Source organism: Rissa tridactyla, chromosome W (genome assembly GCF_028500815.1).
Source record: "Rissa tridactyla isolate bRisTri1 chromosome W, bRisTri1.patW.cur.20221130, whole genome shotgun sequence".
Lineage (NCBI taxonomy): Eukaryota > Metazoa > Chordata > Aves > Charadriiformes > Laridae > Rissa > Rissa tridactyla.
The window spans coordinates 617,176-639,218 of NC_071496.1; the positions used below are offsets into that span (position 1 = coordinate 617,176).

General features: G+C 38.8%; 1 protein-coding gene across 14 annotated transcripts in view; it reads right to left on the reverse strand.

The window, feature by feature from the left end:
- LOC128902120 (E3 ubiquitin-protein ligase NEDD4-like) overlaps positions 1–22,043 on the reverse strand; it is a 161,417-nt gene that overhangs the window by 29,633 nt on the left and 109,741 nt on the right. For 11 of the 14 annotated variants that reach the window (XM_054184529.1, XM_054184528.1, XM_054184517.1 and 8 more), the window contains 8 exons: positions 15,684–15,734; positions 12,346–12,407; positions 12,139–12,241; positions 11,091–11,257; positions 8,679–8,811; positions 7,366–7,542; positions 3,649–3,723; positions 1,634–1,693 (listed from right to left, as the gene is read on the reverse strand). In XM_054184529.1, coding sequence (XP_054040504.1) covers positions 1,634–1,693; positions 3,649–3,723; positions 7,366–7,542; positions 8,679–8,811; positions 11,091–11,257; positions 12,139–12,241; positions 12,346–12,407; positions 15,684–15,734 — 828 coding nt within the window. The remainder of the gene's footprint in view (positions 1–1,633; positions 1,694–3,648; positions 3,724–7,365; positions 7,543–8,678; positions 8,812–11,090; positions 11,258–12,138; positions 12,242–12,345; positions 12,408–15,683; positions 15,735–22,043) is intronic. The other 3 variants (XM_054184530.1, XM_054184521.1, XM_054184519.1) reach the window with 1 other exon arrangement.

A 22,043-nucleotide genomic window follows, 5' to 3' on the forward strand; every position in this document is an offset into this window, starting at 1 on the left:
CTACAAACCTTAGGCGCCTAAAGGACAACGAGAATGGCAACCTTTGAAGATAATGCTTCTGGATTTAAATGCATGAATCCTATTTAAGTCCTAAGGACTCTACAGATTTGGGTTTCAGAGCACGAACACGCGCTGAATGAAGACCAAGTGGGGGGTAGGGTCCCATTAGTAAGCTGCAATATAATTAGGTAAAACATCTATGATACAGCGGTCTTAATTATGAGCTAGTGAAGTCTGAATTCAGTAACTTGCAGAAGAATATTAGTATTTTGATCTAAAAAGTATAATCAAGACAAGATATTCTGCCAACAAAAGACATTACAGTTCAATATAGCACACATTTTAACTAATAATTAACAAGTCAAGCAGGTTTTGAAAGGACACAAAAAAATTGCTCTTTGCCAGAACAAAATCGAAGTATGCTCCTCGGATTCTAAAATTCAAAACACAGTAAATATAGACAGTATTACAGAATGATGTCGACACCCAAATGAGCATCTGACATGACCACATATAAATAGGAAACACACCAAGTTTAAATTACATTTCTTTCCCTGAAACAAATTATTTCACAGTGCATAGCAAGGGATGCCATCCAGAGGGACCTTGACAGGCTCGAGAGGTAGGCCCAAGCACTTGCCAAGTGCGAGGTCCTGCACCTGGGTCATGGCAATCTATGATTCTATGATACCATAGATCCATAGAATGGTTTGGGTGGGAAGGGACGTTAAAGGCCACCCAGTGCCACCCCCTGCCCTGGGCAGGGACACCTCCCACCAGCCCAGGTTGCTCCAAGCCCCGTCCAACCCGGCCTTGAACCCCTCCAGGGATGGGGCAGCCACAGCTTCTCTGGGCAACCTGGGCCAGGGGCTCACCACCCTCACAGCAAACAATTTAATAAAAAATATTCATAAAAGCTATTTATGATAGTTAGTGTAAAATGATTTCTATGAAATAACTTGTTTCAGATTGACATTTAATCGGGTTAAAAAAGAATGGGATGTTTTTGACAAAGTCCAATAGAAATTCGAACCCCTTACCACTTTCAGAAAAGCACTTCAAGAATTTTATTGGATGATCAAACTAAAAATTCAGCCTTGGACTGCTGAACAACTACTGGAAAATTAAAACTGGCATTAAATAAGGCCATTAAGAGCTATATGATATATCACTGTAGCTCCACGGTTCTCAAATTAAGATCAACTTAAAAGAATTTAAATGAATGAGTCTAATGGAGAGTAAGGGAAGACAGACGCAAGCTAAAACCACAGCTACATGTGTATTACTTTGATGTCTCTAATCCCTGATTCTTTCAATATCAGTTTTTAAAGAATTAGGTATTGTATCTTTCATTTTTCAGAAGCCTGTGGTATTTCCTTAGTGCATAGCTTTGTTGAAACTCAGTGGCATATTCACATCACTGAAACATGCTAGTATTTGAGGGAAATTACTATGTTTTGAGAAATTTTGAGAAAATTTGAAACAAAACCAAAAAATATAACCATTCAGTGGTTTTATTTCATTCAACACTGCTGCTTTGTGGAAAAAAAAAAAAAAAAAGTCCCTTATTGTACAAGACTTAAATCTACCTATATTTTATTTAGAGATAGTGTTTGATAAAGAGGATTATTACCGTTGGTTCCTCACCACCTGTGACAGTTGAAGAACGAGCTCTCCTAGATGGACCACTCTGCTGTTAAATGATAATTAACGTTACAGATAAGTATATTTAGCAATGAAGGTCACAGATACCGTCACATCTTTACGAGTAAGGAATCACAGACACTCAAATTTATTAAAAGAGAGCAATTAGATGGAAAGGATGTTTAAGATAATAGCAAAAAAAATGAGTCATCAATCACTGATAACCAAGTCAGAATCTCAAACCACCACGGGAACTCATTTCAAAAGTTCCTGTATCCAATTCTATACGTTCAGTATTGCTAATCATGATAATAAGAGCATTTATACTAAATGTAACATGATTCCCCCCCAACCGAATTTTGCATGTTCTGCCCATAAACATGGTATTTAAAAACCAAATGGATACAGGCTGGTCATCAGTGAGCGCACAGAAGTCAGATGAAGAAGATGGAACCGATACTGTGAATTTTCAGTAAGGAATAATACAGTCAAGAAGAGCACTGTATTTAGAAAGAAGGCATGTATTTAGTTGCTAGAAGACAAATTATCGTTAGCTCAGTAAGGATTAAATATGGTTAAGATCCAGTAACATCCCTGTTTTAGGGCAATGCTTTCAATTCTGCTGTTTTGAACACCTGCTAATGAAATGAGCATTCTACAACAACAAAGTGCGAGACATATCACCAATCCCAATCTGATTATGCTGGTTATGCTGGTTAAAGAACCCCAGAGTCCATACGGTGAGATTAAATAAAGAAGCAGAACACCTCTGGAACAGACTGCATTAGGAGTCAGCTTTGTCTAGTAGAGAGAGGACAGTTAAGGTGTAATTGGGCTGGAAACCACACCATTGTGCACCCAGAAGAGAAAGTAAAGAATGGATAATACTTCAGAAGCAGTTCTTTGAACAACAGCTATTACATGCATTTGTAAGCAGCAAACGTAGATACACTAAACAACTTGTAGAACACGTGAAAAAATTAAACAAAGAGAAAAACACTACTGTTATTGTAAATATCTGCCCAGTAGCAACAGAAAGAACAAGCAAAGGAGAGACATCGCCTCTAATAACAAACTTACTGATATACTCTATTTACTCAGTATTTCCATAAAAAAGATACATTAATTTGCTATCTGTAAATTCATATGTAATACATTTCTAATAAAAAAACTGGGGAAAATATTCCTGGAAGTATAATTTTTAAAAAAATTAAATTGTTTTGAAAATCGGAACAGTTTTATTCATAAGCATACCTTGCACAATTCTATTTAAAGTAGTGTCTCTACAGTCTACCACCTTTGCAATCTTCATACTTCGGTTGTAGGACAAAATACGTACAATATTTTGTACTTTCTACCATTCAAAATAAAGGTGTGCATGCTTATGATGTGAAAGAGAAACTCTTTTTAAAAAACACCTTTGTATCTTTTCCTGTTTGAAGAATCTACTTTAATTAACTTGCAGAAGGTGCTGCTTATCTAAATTACTCTGGAAAAGTACAACAGATGCAATTCAGTTCTATCATACGAGGCTCCTTTTAACTACAGGTAGGTAAAACGCCAATCCTTTTTAATATGCAGATTTATATATTTCAAGTAAAATCAATTTATGGGACACAAAAATATACCTGATAGGAGAGTCCTGTGGCTGCTACAGTTCCAAGTATAGATGGTGCTACTGCCCCCTCCTATCCCAGCTGAGATAAACCCAGTTTTTTGCTCTCCACTGACTATATAGCTAGAGTTTAGTAAACTAAATTTCTGTGTTAGATAACTAAAGTTAGTGTGACTATGGTCTCCGTCTCAAATGTTTCTCTCTCTCATGAATGTCCCCATTTTAGCTGCTGACCATGACGAGATCAATATGGTACCCGTTACTATTTGGGACAGTCATAAGCCCATACTGGTTACTGAGCTATATCGGACAAACTGACCTAAGAAAAGGTATTATTCAGCATCAGAGAACGTTTGAACAAAAAGAAACAGAAGTTAGCTTTGGTTTACCAAGGATAATTGAGACTGTTCGGCAACTGCGTCTGTTACACTGCAAGATCTTAATCTTGAAGAAGGATCTCTTTGCTGAAAAAAAAAGAAAAAAGATGTCTCTAAGTTAAGGTGTCTTAAAACATGGGGGTTTATTCAGTAATTTTACTTTTCTGCTATTTAATCCAAACACCTAAAAAATAGTACTTATGTTGCAATGTCTTTAGTTTTAATATTTCTACAGAAACATGGCAAGCAATGAAAAATGTAAATTTTCAGCATTCCATCCTGGACTCTTTCAGATTAACTGAGAAAAGGAAAGTACTGGGATATACATCTTGTACTCATCTTTAGCATCAAAGTTACAACGTTCTATTGACGAAATTAAGAGAAGAGAATAGGGAAAACACGCAGGAAAATTAACAGTTGTGGAATCAGCAGTAAAGGGGAAAGTTAACTAAAGACATAATGGGACGTGAAACCGCCATGGAGCTTTTGAAAAGCTATTTTCAAGTATGTTTGGAAGTCATTTTAGAGAACCTGGAGGGAGCATAAGCAGTATAAAGAAACTGTAAAACTTCGGGCTGACTACTGGCAACGCAGCCGTTGGAAATCAATAGGCTAGAGCTAACAGCCGTCTCGGGAGGGCTCATGGCTCCAGCTAACCCCTACAGGCGTTACTGGGACAGGGGCGCAAGGTGCTGCCAAGTCCCACGCAGGGGACGATTCTGTGGTTGCCACATCTGCGACATCCTGAGCCTGTGGCTGGGAAAGCAGCAAGTTCTGCAGAACCTTCACTGGGATTACAGCCTCAGTGGGAGCCTTGCTGAGACCATCTGGTGGCGTGTTAAGAAATTTCCAAATTTGCATCATAGTACATGGTTAGCTTACTCTTCAATAATAGCATTAAGAATAGCTTTAAAGTTTACTGTTTAACAGAGAAGTGCTGAGAACTTTGCTGGCTGGATTTTATTCAGAAATTTCATACGAAAGCAAACTAACTCCTAGAGATAGAACTCCATATTGTAATGATCGTTAGGGCACCTATAAATATAATACAAATAATATGAAACAAAAGGACATCAGAATATAGGTAATTACTAGACAGATTACTGAAGTTTTACAGGTACAAACCTCTCTGTAACAAAATCTCCTGTAAACACTTAGTATCTATTCTATCTAGGTAGTGGTATATGTAGTTTCTCTGTTGACAATGACTCTTCATATATAGTAATAATAAAAGGGCTCACTCACTTTTCTAAAGGAGAATTGTCAACATGAACAAATTCTGATAGAAAAAAGATGTGATTTCTTCTTTTTTTCCTACTATCATAAAACCAGTGGCAGAATGCAGCAGTGTTACGCCAGGTCAAAATACTACCATTAAGGGTGTGAGTATGAATGCACTAACAAACAAGCAAACGACCCAGCCTACTTATAACCACTCAGGTGGGCACCCTGATGCACCACTGAAAGATAACGAAGCAACAACTATTAGAGAGACGTATCGGAAACTCTGGCTCTTCCTTGAAAACATCAGTACTAAGAGCACGTTGTGTTAAAAGATCACCGTTTAAAAAAAAGAATAGAAAAAAAGACGTAATTACACCTTGCTTCTATGTTATGCTAAAGATTAATGTGAAAGGATTTGTCTGACAAACGTACTGACCCACAAGTCTTGCAGTGTTTTCTGGCATTACACAGTTACATGAGGAGAGTGACAAAATACTTTAACACACATCCAATCACTCCTCAACTATCTGTTGGCAATTTTGCCATGCTGTATGCATGTAAGCATGTATGGATGTGGTGACATGGGAGCTGTCTCTGCACAGAGCTCCCAGAGGTCAGGCTGGATACACCAGTGTAGGCACGCTGTCGGGGAAATGCAACTGAAGGGGCTTCTACCTTCAGCCCACAATCTGCAGCTCTGGGCCAGCTTTATTAAACCCGCCAGTTTAGAGCTGGTGGGTTTGGAAGAAACTCTGGACCCAAGCTTCCTTCATGCAAAGTCATGAAGCTGATCTCACAAGCCTCTGGGAATCTGGATCAAAAGGAAATGCCATGTGGACATACCTGAGCACATGGATTATAGCTCACGTTCAGCTGGAAGTGCCAAACTTCTGCCTGCCTGGCTCAATCCAAATGAAGCTCATGGCTGTCTCTGTACTGAGCTTGCTGACCTCCAAACCGGGAGGATCTATTAGCCCAAGGTAAGCATTGGCAATCCACGCAGAACCAGCTCAGACTCAAGTGCTGGAGCTGTGCAGCGAGGCCTCACAGAGGCCAGAGCGCTGGGAAGCCCAGTTCAGAGACGTGAGCCGCCTTGCCAGACACGCTAGGGCTCCCCACCGAACACTGCTGCCCACCAGGCTCTGCGCACAGAGTGCTGCCTGCCTCGGCGAGGCTCCCAGAGCAACGTCACGGCCTGCTTTGTTACGGTACTTCCGGGATCCCGACACCCTTACGCTGGATCACGCCCAGTAACAGACATTTTAAATGCTTTGACAATTTCCTACTTTGCAATGTGGTCTGAGCATAATTGTTATTGCACTGATAAGAAAGATGCTATCACTTAATGGCTCATAAAAGAGCTAGTTTGTATTGGAATATAATTATTGAATTATTTTAATTAAGATAACTTTGCAGCTATGCCATTTATTTATTTAATGCAAAAAAACGTAGGCTGCAGTCTTGCCACTGCAACTATTTGATTACCCTTCTGCCCTCCAAGTGAAGGTCTACTAAAATCTGCAGTTACCTACAAAAGCACAAGCACCTCTTTATGCAGATGGTCAGCCAGAGCTATAATTTGCTACCTAACCTCTAGATAATATTCAAATCATTGTAAGACACCTGCTGTGTAGGGCCTTTGTGAAAAACTTGCACCTAATCAAGATTCTATTTAATCAGACCAAGAGTAAATATGATTTCTTATCTCCTGAGTTGCAAAGGTACCTTCATGGCATATATCAAGAATAAAAAAATGAATAAATCTCAGCTTGATGTACTGTCTAATACAGTTGTTTTTTTAATCGAAGAGACATAAGGCATTTCCCTTCTTGCAAGTGTATTATCCTTATTTTTTGTGGTATCATCAGTCTGACAAACTAATGGCTAACACAAATGTAGAGAACAAGTTTTTGGTTTACCTCAAGTAAACTCTTATTGTGAGAGACAATTTTTTCCAGACTAGCCATTTACGAACTTGTGGTGGATTGCACCAGAACTACCTACTTCCATTCTAATCCTTTGTTAGTCTTATAATAGTTGATCCAGTAAACTATGAGAGGTTTATAAAATCCTAATGCAAGAGAGCACATGCTTTAATATAAACACGTACAGTTAAAATACTGAACTTCAGAAAAATTATTATGTACTAAAATGGATGATAATTGAAAGAGCATTAGCAGTTTCTCCTCTTTTCTTTGGAAATTCTTAACTTGATACTCTCTGGTATTACATATTTTCTTTCACTAAAGGTAAAACAGTAGCAGAGTCTGAAGTTTAACTCACACAGAAGAAAATGTTAAATCTAAACTGAGGAATTCTGTTGTTTGAGGCAGTTTGCTTTATGATGAAATCACGATGCATTTCTTGGAAGATAATTTTAACTGCACGCTCAGGTTTTCCTGAGACCAGCAATTACTACCCATCTGTGTAAATGACTGAGATTAGGTCGAACTAACAGAAGGTTACAGTAATAGAGGTATACAGACAGAGCAGCACGTCACGTACAATCAAAGAACTGAGTTGCTCCCCATTGGAATCAGGAGTGACCTGAAGTCTTCTGTTCAGTTCCTCAGACAGCTCCTGAGGACTGGTACGGGATACTGGAGATGCAGGAGGGGGGGGCAATGACAAGCTTAAGGAATCTCCACTTGCACTCGCCTCCTCCGAAATGGTTTCCCAAGGCTAACAAAAGAGAAGAAACTACGTTAAGGGTTTATAAAGACAAATGGTGTCTTCTTTCCCTTCCCCGTCTACGTGACCACCTCATTGTGACAAACACAGGCGTGATGATCAGCCTTACTATTTAACGAAATAAACCAACTTCTAGACCAAACAAACAAACACTCCACTGGGTGTGAAGCAGTCACAGGGAAAAGTGGGTTTCGTGTTGACTTCAAAACAGTCTTCATGTTGTTGCCGACACAATGCTTTATTATATAACACAGGAAATGATGTAGATGAAAAGAAGCATAAAAAAGAGCTCTCATTAAATTAATTCTATCTGAAATTTTGTCCAAAATGTAACTAATTCTGCACTTTTACTAAAAACTTGTAAGAAACAACTGTTAATTTTAATTTAGAATAAAATGCTTAATAGAAAATACTCATTAGTATCTGCAAATCAAATATTACCAGGTGACAAGTGCAACAACAGTTTCAGCAATCTATTTGTTGCTCTGAATAACATTTAGAGAACCAAAACTAGCTTTCATGAAGAATTTTGTCTGTGATTCACATAATAAAATATTTCTTAAAGTTGAATGGGATTAGAGCTTTGTACAAACTCTCACTTAGGCCTACAAATATCTACCAGATTTTATTTATTTAGACTAGCTATAAATTAAACAAACACTCACCTGACTGATAAGATCTCAGAATTCTAACTAACCCCAAGTATTTGGGGAAAAACCCCAACAGCTTCTCTTTTCTCTAAATCAATTCACTGAAGCAAACTGAAGTACATGCAGTTCCAGCCAGTCCATTTCCTTTCTTTTTGCAACTTATTCCACTGCTATTCAAAGCAGAATATTGAAAGTGTTTCTATTAACAAATATATAACAAGCAACACTTGGAATTCTAAATTTTTCTCCCAGCATTTACATAGTATTTAATATTGTGCATAAATTATCAAGCACCCACAAATGCATGGGACCTTGAAAGTATAGCTCTGTTCAGGACTTTTGTTGTGTTACTGGTATTTTACTTACGCGATTTCCATAAATACCGCAAAAAAACGTTACTATGAATGTTGTATAGTAATTAGTTTACATATCAACTTGAAGTTTAGTCAACTTCTTAAACTCAAGACCTTTCCATACCTCTGGAATGTCTCCACCCTCCACAGGCTCCGGTTCCAAATCCTCACTAATGTGTCTCCGAGAGCGGAACCGCCTATGGGCTGCTTCCTGGTTTATTTGTCTGATATTGTTATCTGACTCAGATCCCACATCACTGGAGAGCGGGGAAATGAAAGCATGGGAAGAAGAAAAGAACAAGAAAATAATGAATGCTAAACTAAAACACCTACTTTGTCCATTCTTTCAAAACCTCATTAATGCTTTTAATTACAAAAATCATTATTCTTGCATATGTCAGGCTTCATAAATAGGAGCTCTATTAATCCCTCAATCCAAAGTAAATAAAACTGGAAGCACTTCACCAATGTCCTGTAACACTGGAAATTAACATTCTTTATGCATCGAAGTTGGGTGAGCAGAAATGGAAGTCCACGCTGAAATATACTAACCCATCCTTGCTCATCCTTTCCTGCCATGACCAGAGTCGTTCCTGACACAGAGATTTTACTTTTGCCCCTGTCTTTATGTCAACTATTGTTTTCCTTTTTGCGATAGCCAATGCGAACGCAAGCTGTTGCAGTATGGATAACTTTTTGAACTGGCTGCAACCACTAGTTTAGCTCACACCATCAGTGGTGGAAATGGAAAATACCCTAGTTCCGTTGATGGGAGACCTGCCTGGGCTATTCTCAACGGGCACAGCTGGGTACAAATCTCTGCTGCAGTCCTCAATGGACAGATGTTGTTAGAAGGCAGCATTGCATTTGAGCCTCTCCTTCTGGATGAGGGACTGTAACTTTGAAAGATGGTTACATTGAGGAAAAACTTCTGTGTGCAATCATTTTACCATTGCACACACTAAAGAACTATGAGAAATGAACTACTCTCATCTTCCTACTGCAGACATGGACTGTACAGCACTCCCTGTTTTTCCTCGATGACGAACTTAGTACCTGAGTTACTGGCCTAAAAGTGAGCGGTTACGTATCCTACTTTCAACCTCTTTGAGACCTTCCGCTCCTAGTGATTTCATGAATTCATAGAATTTAAAAGCTAAAAATTCTAAAGTCTTCGCTCTTCACTGGTGTCATGCGTAAAGTTTATCAGCAGTAATTATGCATTTGTGTCCAGACATCCTGTGGTGATATCTAGCTAAAAGTGAACCTCTGAGGCCTTCATTATACACCCCTCCGATGATGGCGCTTTCTAGTAATGATTATTTGATTATTACATTTCCAGTAATGATTATTTTTTGGTATCTGCTAGTCAAACATTTCTGAATCCATGTAACTTTTTACTTCATTTAGCATAGTCAGATTACAAGGAGGTGCTAAATCAAGTAATTTACAAAACCTGCTTTTTTACAGACACTTACTGACCATTAGCAATCATAATGATAGTAGTTGATGAGATTTACTTGACAAAATACACATTGCTTAGTAAATAGCTCAAATAGTTCAATACCAAATATTTCAAAACATATAGAACAAAATTTAGTTCAATTCTAAGATAAATGCATCAGAGAAGAAGAACAAATAGGGCCTTAAACAAGGACAACACGCATTTGCGTAATTTAGCTATGATTCTGAATATTCAAGAAAGAATAACCATTACTGTTGTATAATAAGCAATAGTGGAAGAATAGTCGCTACATAAAAATAACACAAGATGTTTAACTAGTACAGGATTTCAGTATAACTCTTAACATTGTCAATTACACCTACTTTTAAAAATGTAAGCTTGCTACAGCTTTATAAATCTAATCATAAGAAACATATAATGAAGGTTTGAACAGGAGCTGCACATTAGCGCAACCAGTGTACACAGGTAATGCAGTCTGTACACTGAATACGAATTAGGACCTCCTCAAAGCTAATCAGTTTACCTTAATTAATAATAGAGTTGACTTTTTCCCCCCTTACTTTTCCAACAGTCTCTACAGAAGAAAATAATTTATTCCTGTTAAATTACTTACTGAAAAATTCCACATCTGTCTCCCAATATTCTAAGGTATGTTGTTAATGCACTGACTTCCCTCCCATCCCTAGAAATTTCCTAGAATTTCCCAGGATACTTATATGTATGTGATTTGCTGGGGGTGGGGGAAGTCTCATTCTTAAAAAAAAAAGAAAGATGTTTCCTTTTTAACTGAAGATATCCAGACTTTGGTTCTCAACTTACTAGCGCATCTGTGAAAATTTTTCCATGAATAAAATATAGTCTCAGACATGTAGCACAGCACCAAAATCATGATTAATCTATTACTGAAAAGAATCATGTGCCTTTATCAGCTGCTTCATAAAAGTCTTGCCTAAGACTTTTTCCAGCCTTGAATTTGTAAATTCAAAATGGTTACGTTTGCTTGAAAAAATCACTACCCTTCGTGATAATTTTGCACACATCCACAAAACATTGCCCCACACTGCCACTCACATTAAACTGGGTCGATGCCACTGAGTAGTCCTGTTGTTATGGTTGACATAGTAAGTCCGCCCCAGGTTGTCCACCTTTTCTTCCCATCCAGGAGGCAGCGGAGGAGGTGGTAACTCCTCCTGACGTTGAGATGCGGAGTCACTGGAATCAACCACATCCCATCCGTGCTTAGAAATGAAGAAAAAAAAATTAAAATTTTAAAGTTCAAGCGCAAGAGAACTTATTTCATCGTTGCTTACATTAGCATATAGGCGCAGATTCTGAAAGTTTTCCAGAAACTTTCAAAATTGCTTTAATGTAAACTGGGTAGAAATAGAATAAACTCCATGGTTACAGTGTGCACTTCATTTCAATGACAAAACACCTAAAATCCCACGAGTCTATTATAACAGGGATTCCCAAACGTAGTTGAGTGGTTGCCTGTTCTAGCGGAATCAGCTGCTAACTGCTGAACTCAGGGACACACGGCTTGAGTTGAGAGCCCTCATTCCCAAGTTACAGACAACTGCTGCACACTATTAGTAAGGCAAACTTACTAATTAGAGCTGACAGAGTGACTGTCAGCCCTAATTGCAGCTAATTATTAAAATGGATGACAGCTGATAGAGTGCTGGGAAGTCTTTAAGCTTGCTGTGCTTGCATGAGCTTTATTCTCTGCAGTCAACGCTGCCAAGGAAATAAAGACAGACATTATAACATTGGTTTTGAAATGGCCTCTGAAGAAGATGTACCTAATACGGACCATTATGTTTATAAATTACTTGCTTATACTTTATGAATTTTTCTACTTGGTGTGACTTCCACTTATACTTGCTCACACACTGAGTCGGGCAGACTTTAGAACTCACTGTGGCAGCTGCAATACTTTGAAATACTTGAAATGGTTGAAAAAACACTGTGTTACAGTAAAAAAAAAAAGCTGGGGGGAGGGGAGTACGCTGCTACTAACACTGCTACCAGGGTTTTATCTTTAGAAGGTACTACTTTTTCTATAATTATACCTAAATCTCTTAACAACTTGAATGCTTCCACAAGCATTAAGCCTTACCTCAGAATCATCCCTTTGATCATTGCTATCTTCCTCTTGGCCACCATTTTTAGGCATATAAGCCATCTTCAGTCTCAAGAAACCCTTTACACGAGATTTGTGGCTAGAAGACAAAGAAGTATATTTCATTCAACGACGCTTTAATAGTTGCAAATAACAAACCTTGCAGTAAGAAATGTTTTAAAATACAAAGGTCCTGCCCCTCACCTTCTTGGTCTGAGAAGGAAATCCTTAAACGTGTATGGCCTTTCCATGGTTGGGTCTTCAGTCTAAAAGCATTTAAGAAAATGGCAAATTAAAGGGCTTGCCCACAAGTCCAGAGACATATAAAGAACATTCACATCACCGATGTGGTAGAAATGCTAGAGAAGATATTTAAATAACGAAGTTACAGCAGGCAGACCTCTACCAGTGTATCACCGTCAGCCGTTCACATACACAGTTGCAGGAGCAGCCCACGAGATGTCACTGCACATATCAGTGACGGGCTGAACCCAGTCTCATTTCTAAGCGTACACAACACCCACAATTCAGAAAAAGGTGGAAAATACCAAACAAACAAATCCCAACTCTTTCCAGTCACCCAACAGCAGCGTCAGAAGAGGTGGCATCCATTTCAAAGCAGTACTTTTTTTGCACGTTAGAAAGTGGTGAAATAAAACTCCTTCTCGGTTGGCTTTCATTTTTATCTCAAAGCAGCTGAGACTTTCAAAAATAATTAAGACTTTGAAATGTTATGATATACGTAAGTAATATTACCAGGCTGATGGATTATATCTTCTGATTTCCATTTAATTATAAGTTTCATAAAACCTTAAATCTTGAAAACTTTCTATTGGGAAATCTATTTGAGAATTTCAGCTTTCTTATCAAATAAGTTATATCCTTCACGTCTGTGAGAAAACAGATGCTATAGGTACAAAACTAGGAATTTAAAAATGACAAGGTAAATAAAAGAATCAGAAATCCTTATACATACTTAATATCTTGATTATTTGGGGTACTTTATTCTAATCAACCATATGATTTGGGCCGATAAAACTGGAAGCATGAACTGTGTTACACTGAAAGAGTACGGGTACGCACATTATCATACGCACTGCAGTAAGAGTAGAGATCTATTACCTCAGATTAACACCAAACTTTCTCAAAACAAGTACACAATTAGTGGGTACTTCTCAGAATGTTGTGCCCGTCTGCCATCCACTAAAACCCCCCAGTAGTGCATCTGAAAAACCCTTCCCAGCCCTAGCCCTACAAACTGGAATACTTCTCCAGTCCAATCCTTTGACTAAATCTTTCTAAACACAGCATAATCTAACTCCAGACTGTTATTCATTAAAAGCTTTGTTGTCTGTTATATTTTGAAGTCAATAAAAAAGAATTTAAAAATCAATCCTAACACATTTATCTCAGACATTCTATCAAATACCATACAGACTTTCTTTTCACGGAATGAACTCTTATCCTGTGAGGAATTTCCTGCCTTGAGTGTCCTCTTCAGCTGTGAGACAGACTTCCCATTTTTCCAGAGAGATAGTAGTAGATTTTAACCAAATCAACAGGACATCAAAGCATGCATGATTAAGAAGTGCTGCTTTTTAGTACTCAACTGGACGTAACGTAGATAAAATAAGCAGCTGTATAATTTAACCAAATTTTGTAGGCAGTAATTACATAGCATTAGAGAAAACAAAGATTCTGACAAACAAATGCGCACTACAGCTAGAATGAGAAAGCAAACATGTGTTACTAAATACCCTACAATGTCTCTTACTAAGGTACTGGAAGGATGAATGAGGAAAATATCAATTAGAACATAAAGATACACAGTACGTTTCCCTGAGTGTCAAAGTTAGTGTACACCCCTTAAAAAGCATATAAAAACCTAATTCTAGCAGAGTATGAGAAGAGACCCCCAGGCAGGTAGGTGAGCACCCTGGGGAGACACTGCTGCCTTACACCTACAGAAAGAACGACTCTTCTGAGATACGTATTGTGACTTTTCCCAGAGGAAATTTGTGGGGAAAAAAGTGGCTTCTGGAGCTGAAGAAATTTGCTTCAAAGGTGGAGAGCGAGAAAAGATTTTGCACAGAAATCACATTCACTTTCTAGCGAGCCCAGAAGGAAATGGGAAGCTCTGGACTGCAAAATTGCATCCTTTTAGCATAATGGATTTTATTCTTCAATGCCAGTTAAGTGGCTGATCCAGGAAATTTTACAATCTTGGATTTTCTATATAGACAGTAGAAGACTTTAAAACAATTTGGAAAAGTTTAGTGTTCCACTCAGATATGAGCTAGAAAGAGATACGCGCCCTCACGTTCTACCTAAGTCCCCAGTGAGAGGAGAGCTGTTCTCTTCCTACAAAATATGGAAGGAAAACAAAAAGTTGCCAATTCTTCAAAACAGCTCACAGAAAGCGTGTGACTTGTCTACAGCTCTATCTCAAATCCTGCCGATGATTTTTAATGATTAAAAACAATATTTACTAAAAAGGAACTTTAAAATACTACCTGACACTGCAAAATAGGCATGCACGAATATCTCCCTCGTCATTTTATATTTCCTAGTACACTGTTTGCAGGACACACGTAGCTTAGCGCCAGAGGACTTCTACAGTTATGTATGGGCTATTTAGCTACTGTCTGGGCAGATGGGTACATTTAAATGGAAATATACATACCAGTAGGGACAAAATAATGCTACACAATACAGCTCATATGAGAATGGAATGATGCATTTTTCATCAGAATACATTTCTGATTGTTCCATCGTATTTTTCAACTATTATAGTTTATATGCCAACAACAGCGTTATGACTCATGATTAACTATAACAGACATATCTAAATAAGCATCACTGTGCAAGTCATTACAAAGCCATTTTCCTCCTACAATAACATCCATCAATAGGAAGAAGTCAAATTCAGGCACAAATAGCAGCAGTCACGCTCAAATCAAAACCTTATTTCGATGTCAAGATGTTCAGTAACTTCCACCATTCCCATGCTCACCCATTCAAACACAAAAACCCTCTCCAAGTTCACGGAAGTAAGATTAACTTGTACAACGTTTTAAAAATATTAACTACATCCAGATGATGTTAGTCATCCAAAACATTATATAATATCAGAAAACACTTATACCAAGCATAAAACAATTAATAGGACAATAATCACCAACAGTAAGGTGAGAAACAACCGGTCTATTGGCCACATGTTGTTTATGAACTGACTCAGACCAGACAAGGATTTTAAGAAGGAACCAGGATGAGAAGTGAATCCTGGATGTTGAGAAATGTAACAGAGACCAGAGAGCAACTGTCTTCCTTGTCCCTGCAAAGGGAACCATCTCTCCAGTTCCTGTGCATGGAATGCTTTGTTGTCCACAGCGTTTTTCTTTAGGCCTCTAATGCTATGTGGGAATGCTTGCTTTAAGAAAATTTACCTGGACTACTTACAGAAATAAATTCTACATAACATCTGGGTTTTTCACATCTGGTGATGACAAAAAAAAGCACGCTGAGACAAAAGCACTGCTTACCGGAAGGTGACTAAGCGGCACATCCACTTGACCCAGGAAGTCGTCTCTGGTCTGTCAAACAGAAAAAAAAGGCAGAAAAAGGAGTAATTTTACATCAGAAAAGCAAACAGTTATACACATCAATCCAGTCACAATGATGCAAAAATGAAGATGGTTGAGTACCATTATTTTAACAATTACTGGTTTCTACCCCTTTATTATTGCACATTATCTGTTGTTGTAATTTATCTATTTCAGCAGAGCATTTTCTGTGACAGTCCAAAATGGCTTCTTAGTCCACAGAATGTATGTTAAGTACTGATGAAATCTGTTTCCTCTGACAACCAACGAATAATTTAAAGCACAAAGTAATAATCCACTCTTTCCATGAATTAGGCTCCACAGGCATTAAAAAGCAGAGTGAAATTACTGTTCACCACGTCATTGAAATGATCGTGTCAAATCTTTAGGTTTTTTTTCCCTTTTTTTTTAAAGGAAAACCTCATACGCACATCTGACATGGAAGGGAGGGGAACCCAATATCCAAACAGTGAAGACAGAAGTGTATGAATTGTGAAGTTTTTTCCCCAAAATAAGAAATTATTTTATTGCTTTCCCAAACAGAAACCAAAGTATTAAAACTTTTGGGGTTTTTTTTTTCCAGAATGCCGTTCCATTAATTCCGCACGCTTACTTTCTCAGGAACAGTTACAAACCCTTATAAGCAGCCTTTTCAGTAATCCTGTGTTTCCCACTTGAACACTTGACCACTCATACGTCACTTTAAGTTAGCATGTGGATGTGGTTATATCACATTTGGGCCACATAGCGCCATCACAGATTCACTTATGCACAGTTATGTCCATACAGAAGTGATAAACACTGCTTTTCTGCATCTTCTTCACTATCTCTTTGACCACCACCTTCTCTCAGAGTGAACAAGCCAAAGACACCATCTTCCACGCAGGTAACCACCGACAAACTGACAGCATGACAGCGTGACCTGGTCTCCACCCGACTGTACCTTTATTACTGGCTATTTGAACCATTATTCATACCTCCACCGACTATATTCCATACCCATTTTGCATCTATGAATATGACAGGATAAAGAGGGTCTAGAAATTCAAAGATCTCTCTGATCTTTGCAATAGTCAGTGGTTGTTGAAGATGCTCGGACTGGGCGGCATGCAGTGGCCTAATCACCCATTCACACCAACCACTCTGAAGAGCATAAAAATTCACACAGGATATCTCAGGGCACTTCTAGCAAGCCACTTACAAGGACAGGCAGAAGAAAAGGAACATGAAATACTAGCAGAGGTGGACAAACCAAGGAACACGTGTGCTGTTATCACTCACTTGACAGCTCAATAAAGCCTAGAAAGAAACAGCTCTCATCAGTATTCTGCCAAACACTCGATACAGTCAATTACACTAGATAAAACATTTCTAGATGAAAATATTTTCGTACTGAATGGAATGTGATTGCTTTAAATAAATTATAACTTTAAAGCACTGCTCAGGTGTTATCTTTACCACTTAGAGACACCTCAAAATGACTTCAGCATTTAACAATCTTTATGATTAACAGTGCCACCTGAAAATCAGAGTTGCACTGGTACCTTTTATTGTCAATTAGTCTAAATCTCAGGGGTGATTTTTCTTTAAAATGTGTCTGTTACTATCCATGCAACTTCAACACGTCCCTGTGCAAACCAACCACATACATACGGACCAGCTGATCTTCCCTGCTGGTAAGTAACAGAGGGCAACCCAGAAATCAAATCAATAAAAAGCACAGACAGTATAGTCAGGCACTGCAGGGAGAGACTCCTTTTAGCACCACGTTACCTCAAAATGCCACGTGTCTCAGTAGCTTACTGGTATTACACAGTACCCCGGAACGTGACAGAGTACTCACACACTGACAATTAATCATCACACACTCCCATCAAAATCTAGTTCCTACTGGGAATCAGAGCACCAGCAGCAGTGGACCGGCCTGCCATGCCAGGCCCAAGATAATCCGTTTTACCATCTACAGATCCTATTTCTTCAGGATAATTCTGATCTCTTCTGAAATTTTATTTAACTTTTCACAGAAACTTCACAAAAAGTTTAACAGATAGACCTAAAATACAGACTGTAAATACACGAAATCTAAAATTCATGCCACTGAATGGGGTGGTTCTGTTCTTGCAGCTACTCCATCCCAAATTCCCCTGTAACCATGACGTTATACATCAGATAACAGTAAGTCAATAAAACAGAACAATGAAGCAGAAAGCACTGAGCTTGAAAAATGAAGGGAATACTTTCCTAAAGATTTTTAAAGGCCTATTTAACTGAATACAAATCTATAATGTTTCCACAAGTAAAAATAACTCCCTTTAAAATGAATTTATTTTAAAGCCAGACTTAAACCATATATTGACCATCTTATGCCCCTCAATCATTTTAGTATCTTACCTAAACATGATGAACTCTAGCATTTTGATCTAGATTGGAAATGTAGATTCATTGTATGAGGAATCTATGATGAATATCTACATCAAATGTAGATATTCAACAGTCAAAGAAAGGAAATTTTGGCAACAAAAGAGGTATAAAGTAGTTAAATAGCATAAGTGTGTTTGCTTTGTGAGCTGGTCACTGTGCTCGACGGATTCTTGGTATTCATTGGGAAGATATGCATTTTCAAAAAAAAGCACACTGCATTCTTCAAAAATCAACTGTCAGGGAAAACAATTTCTCCCAGATACTGTTTATGATACCAGATATCAGCCCTAGTGATTCCCAAATAACCTGCTGCTTATTTATAACCACGCTATGCACAGAATTCCAGGAAGTGCATACTACTGCTCCAAAGCCAAGTTTACATATTTCTCATAGCAGAGCATTAAGTTTAATATTAAAATTCATATTTTACATGATAACATCCCAAGAACTCTGTTTCTACTACAAAGATAGCATAAAGTCCCGTGATCCCCAAAGCACAGACACACACTGCTGTGCTATATGCCCATGGAACGACACAAAAAGAATATCTGCACCAAGGAGCCTGAGTTTTTTCCAAATTTAAGTAAAAATAGCTAACAGATTTCTTTCATCACAGAATTTTGATTAGTAAACTTCTTCCTAGCAACCACTGGAACAAGCTGGTAGCGTACACTGCTTTTAGAGAATTACTGTATTTCTCCCTTAATATTGGCAAATATCAAGTACCTTCCACCTCCTGCTTCAATACAGTTACTCAAATATCAACCACTCTGCAGAAAATATTTACACCTATTTCTAGATCTGTTCCTGCAGCTTTTAGTTCAAAAAAAACGCAACTTGTGGACATGGAAAATTTTCACATTGATTAGAAACAGGACTGACCAGACATGGGTGCAGTTTCACTATCTGTGTGGGGAAGAGTGTCCCTCCTCTGTGCCCGAGATGGGGAGGACAGCCCACCATGGGCTAGTGCAGATGATGGGGAGACAAAGAGATGAGTCTACAAAGTTCCCTTGGGGTATTTTTCTCAACAGACACACACACAGGTGACTTACACACAAGTACCAAGCCTGAGACACCCGATATATTCTGTAGTAGACATGCCATCAAGTATACCACATATTTATCTGATTTTAACATATCTAGAAATCATGAGAACTGCTGCATCTACACTGAATAACTGATTTTATCCGCTACTTCCAGATGCTCTGTAGCCTGGCTGTGGCCACAGCCACAACGGTAAACTAGGCTGTAAGAACTGTGCAAATTCCAGACTGATGTTAAAAGTCTTCACTTCTACCCAGGCCAAGTTTTCAGGAGTGAAAAATAAAACCCACCCTCAAAAGCAGCTGAAGCAACAAAATCTGTTTGTCTGTGGATTAGAGTGGAACTGGAAAATCCTTAGTTCTAGCCTGGCTCTGTCAGTGAGCTGCAGTGACAGCTTAAAAAACTCACTTCCTCAGCTGCTCCTAGCATGGAGACGGTCACCTTTACCAGTACTACGCTTCTTATAAAACTTCATCTTTATGCAATGCTTGACTATACACATACGTTTATAAGAAAAATTATTTAGGGGTGGTTAGTACATTGATATTTAGCATTTTAAGACATTTTTGTTCTGTGAAAAGAATTTTGTCTTGCAGGCCTCCGCATTTCTAGTATTTAGGCATTCTCATCTCGGGGCTTCCTGCTTCCAGAAAACGCACTTCACAACCTGCATCAACCTTCTTCCTGCCCTATCGTAAATTGAATTTCCAGTACCTTATATTTCACATTTCTCATTATAACTATGTCTCTTCCTCAAACCTCCTTGTCACAAAAATAACAAGGGCTCTCCGATCCACAAGCTTGCCTGTTTGGTTGCATATTACACTGATAATTCCCGCTCAAGTCCGACCTCCCCCCTCCAATAGCGAGTAATCCACTCTTAACAGCAAAGGCACGGGATGCAGATGCCTACCAACCTACAACTTGAAACACATTTTACCAATCAGAATTACTGAACTACTTTTCAGAGCTGTTGGCTAGAAAATGATGCTTCTATGTATGTATCACTATAACCTTTATTTTATATAGGTCATTATGTAACATATGAAGGCAAGCAGTTATTTAATGTTTTTAAGCAATAAACAGAATGAAAAGTTAGTTCACTGGCGAGAGCCTGCAGCTGCCAGCAAAATCTTTACCGCCAGTTTTATTGTTCAGGTTTATGAGAAAATCTGAATGACCAGCTGGAGCTGTCAGAAATAGTCACTCAACATATGGCCTGCTCGGTGGAAGGCCCCAGCAGCCCCCGGGCTGTGTAATGCCAGCAGCCGCATCCCTGGAGGACCAGGAAACGCCCAAGTAAGGCCCTGCACAAGTGACATGGCTTGGCAAAGACCACAAAGGGACAATAAAACCGCCAGCATGCGCTGCCTTTTGGAGGGGCTGACCCCTGCCGAAATGTCACCGTGCTCTCGGTATTCACTCTGTGCTACCTGCGAGGCGCGGGCCAGGTCAGACAGGAAACGCGCTCGGCAGCGCGGGGTGGAAGCACAGCTTAGATGCTTTATAAACGGTCTTGCTGCGAATTCTAAGACAAAGTATAACAAAAGCTATCCCAAAATTTCCTATTTAGTCTTTAACACTCCAGAGCAATTTTTAGAAGTTACAGCATCCTCTGTTCCAAACGACCACTTGCCAGATGGGGCTTGGTTGGTTGGTTTCGTACATTTACTTCTGAAGAGGAGAAAGTCAGTGAAAAGCTGAACCAATCTACTTGGTAAAGAACAGACTCCCAGAAAGTTTTGGGTTTATTTTGCGCACCACATCACAAACTGACAAGTATTCCTCACCATCCACTTTAATTTGGAATTGAAGGAGGACAAAAGCCCATTTTAGAATGACAATATTTGAAAGTAACAAAAAAGCTCACAGCTATTGAGTTAGTAAATGAGCATTATTTTTAAAAACTGGTACTTACTCAGTTTTACAAAGGATGTAAAATCTCACTACTTCAAATGCTGTCCCATTTTCCTGCTAGCTCTCTCAAAATGAAAGGTAATCACTTCTATTTTTTGGCAGAGACATAAATACATCTTGTCTATTTACGAAACCCGAATCTGTCCAACCATCTAGTTTATTTACGTACTGATCTTGTACAAAAGCAGTCCTAATGCAAGAATCCTTTCATTTCTCTTTCGTGTGCTCAAACGCATCAGGCACGTTAGGTATTCTGTACGCTGAATTTTCTTGAGTGTGTGACAGTTACCCGTTACATCAATGCAGACATGGCAATGAAACCTGGTCACTATCGCCAAAGGGTAGACAAAACCTCAGCTATCAGCGAATTACAATGGGAAAAAGGCTGCTTTACCTGGTGAGGTTCATGGAACCCTTCCAGTACAATACATTTGTTTTAAGCAATGTCCAACATAAGGGAAATAAAGGGAGACACTCCTGCTTTAATGCTCAAATGAGTCAGTTCTACATTAAAATATAATCTAATGTTAAATGTTTCGGCTCAATCTGCAAGTTAAAGCGATCGGTGAATATCATTCACCTCCATAAACAATACCAAAAAGTCAGTAAATAAGTGGCTGCTGAAACGGTCAGGAGCAAAGTTAATAAAACGTCATACAAGAACCACTCAACACAGGCCCTCAGAGTTCCCAGAAGCCTTGAGCAGAAATAGATTAACCACCCATTCTAGCCCCAAACTCACACAAATCAACTGCAAACCCAAAAGATTGCAGATAGGTATGCCGCCCCATTGCAAGGAGGACTGAAGCTGCATGGGGAGAGCCAACAGGAGGAAGGATTTCGCTATCAACCACTCAGCCGTGGTGCGTATCTCAGACAGCCAGCACAGACGGTAGTAGAAGCTCTGAAGAACCA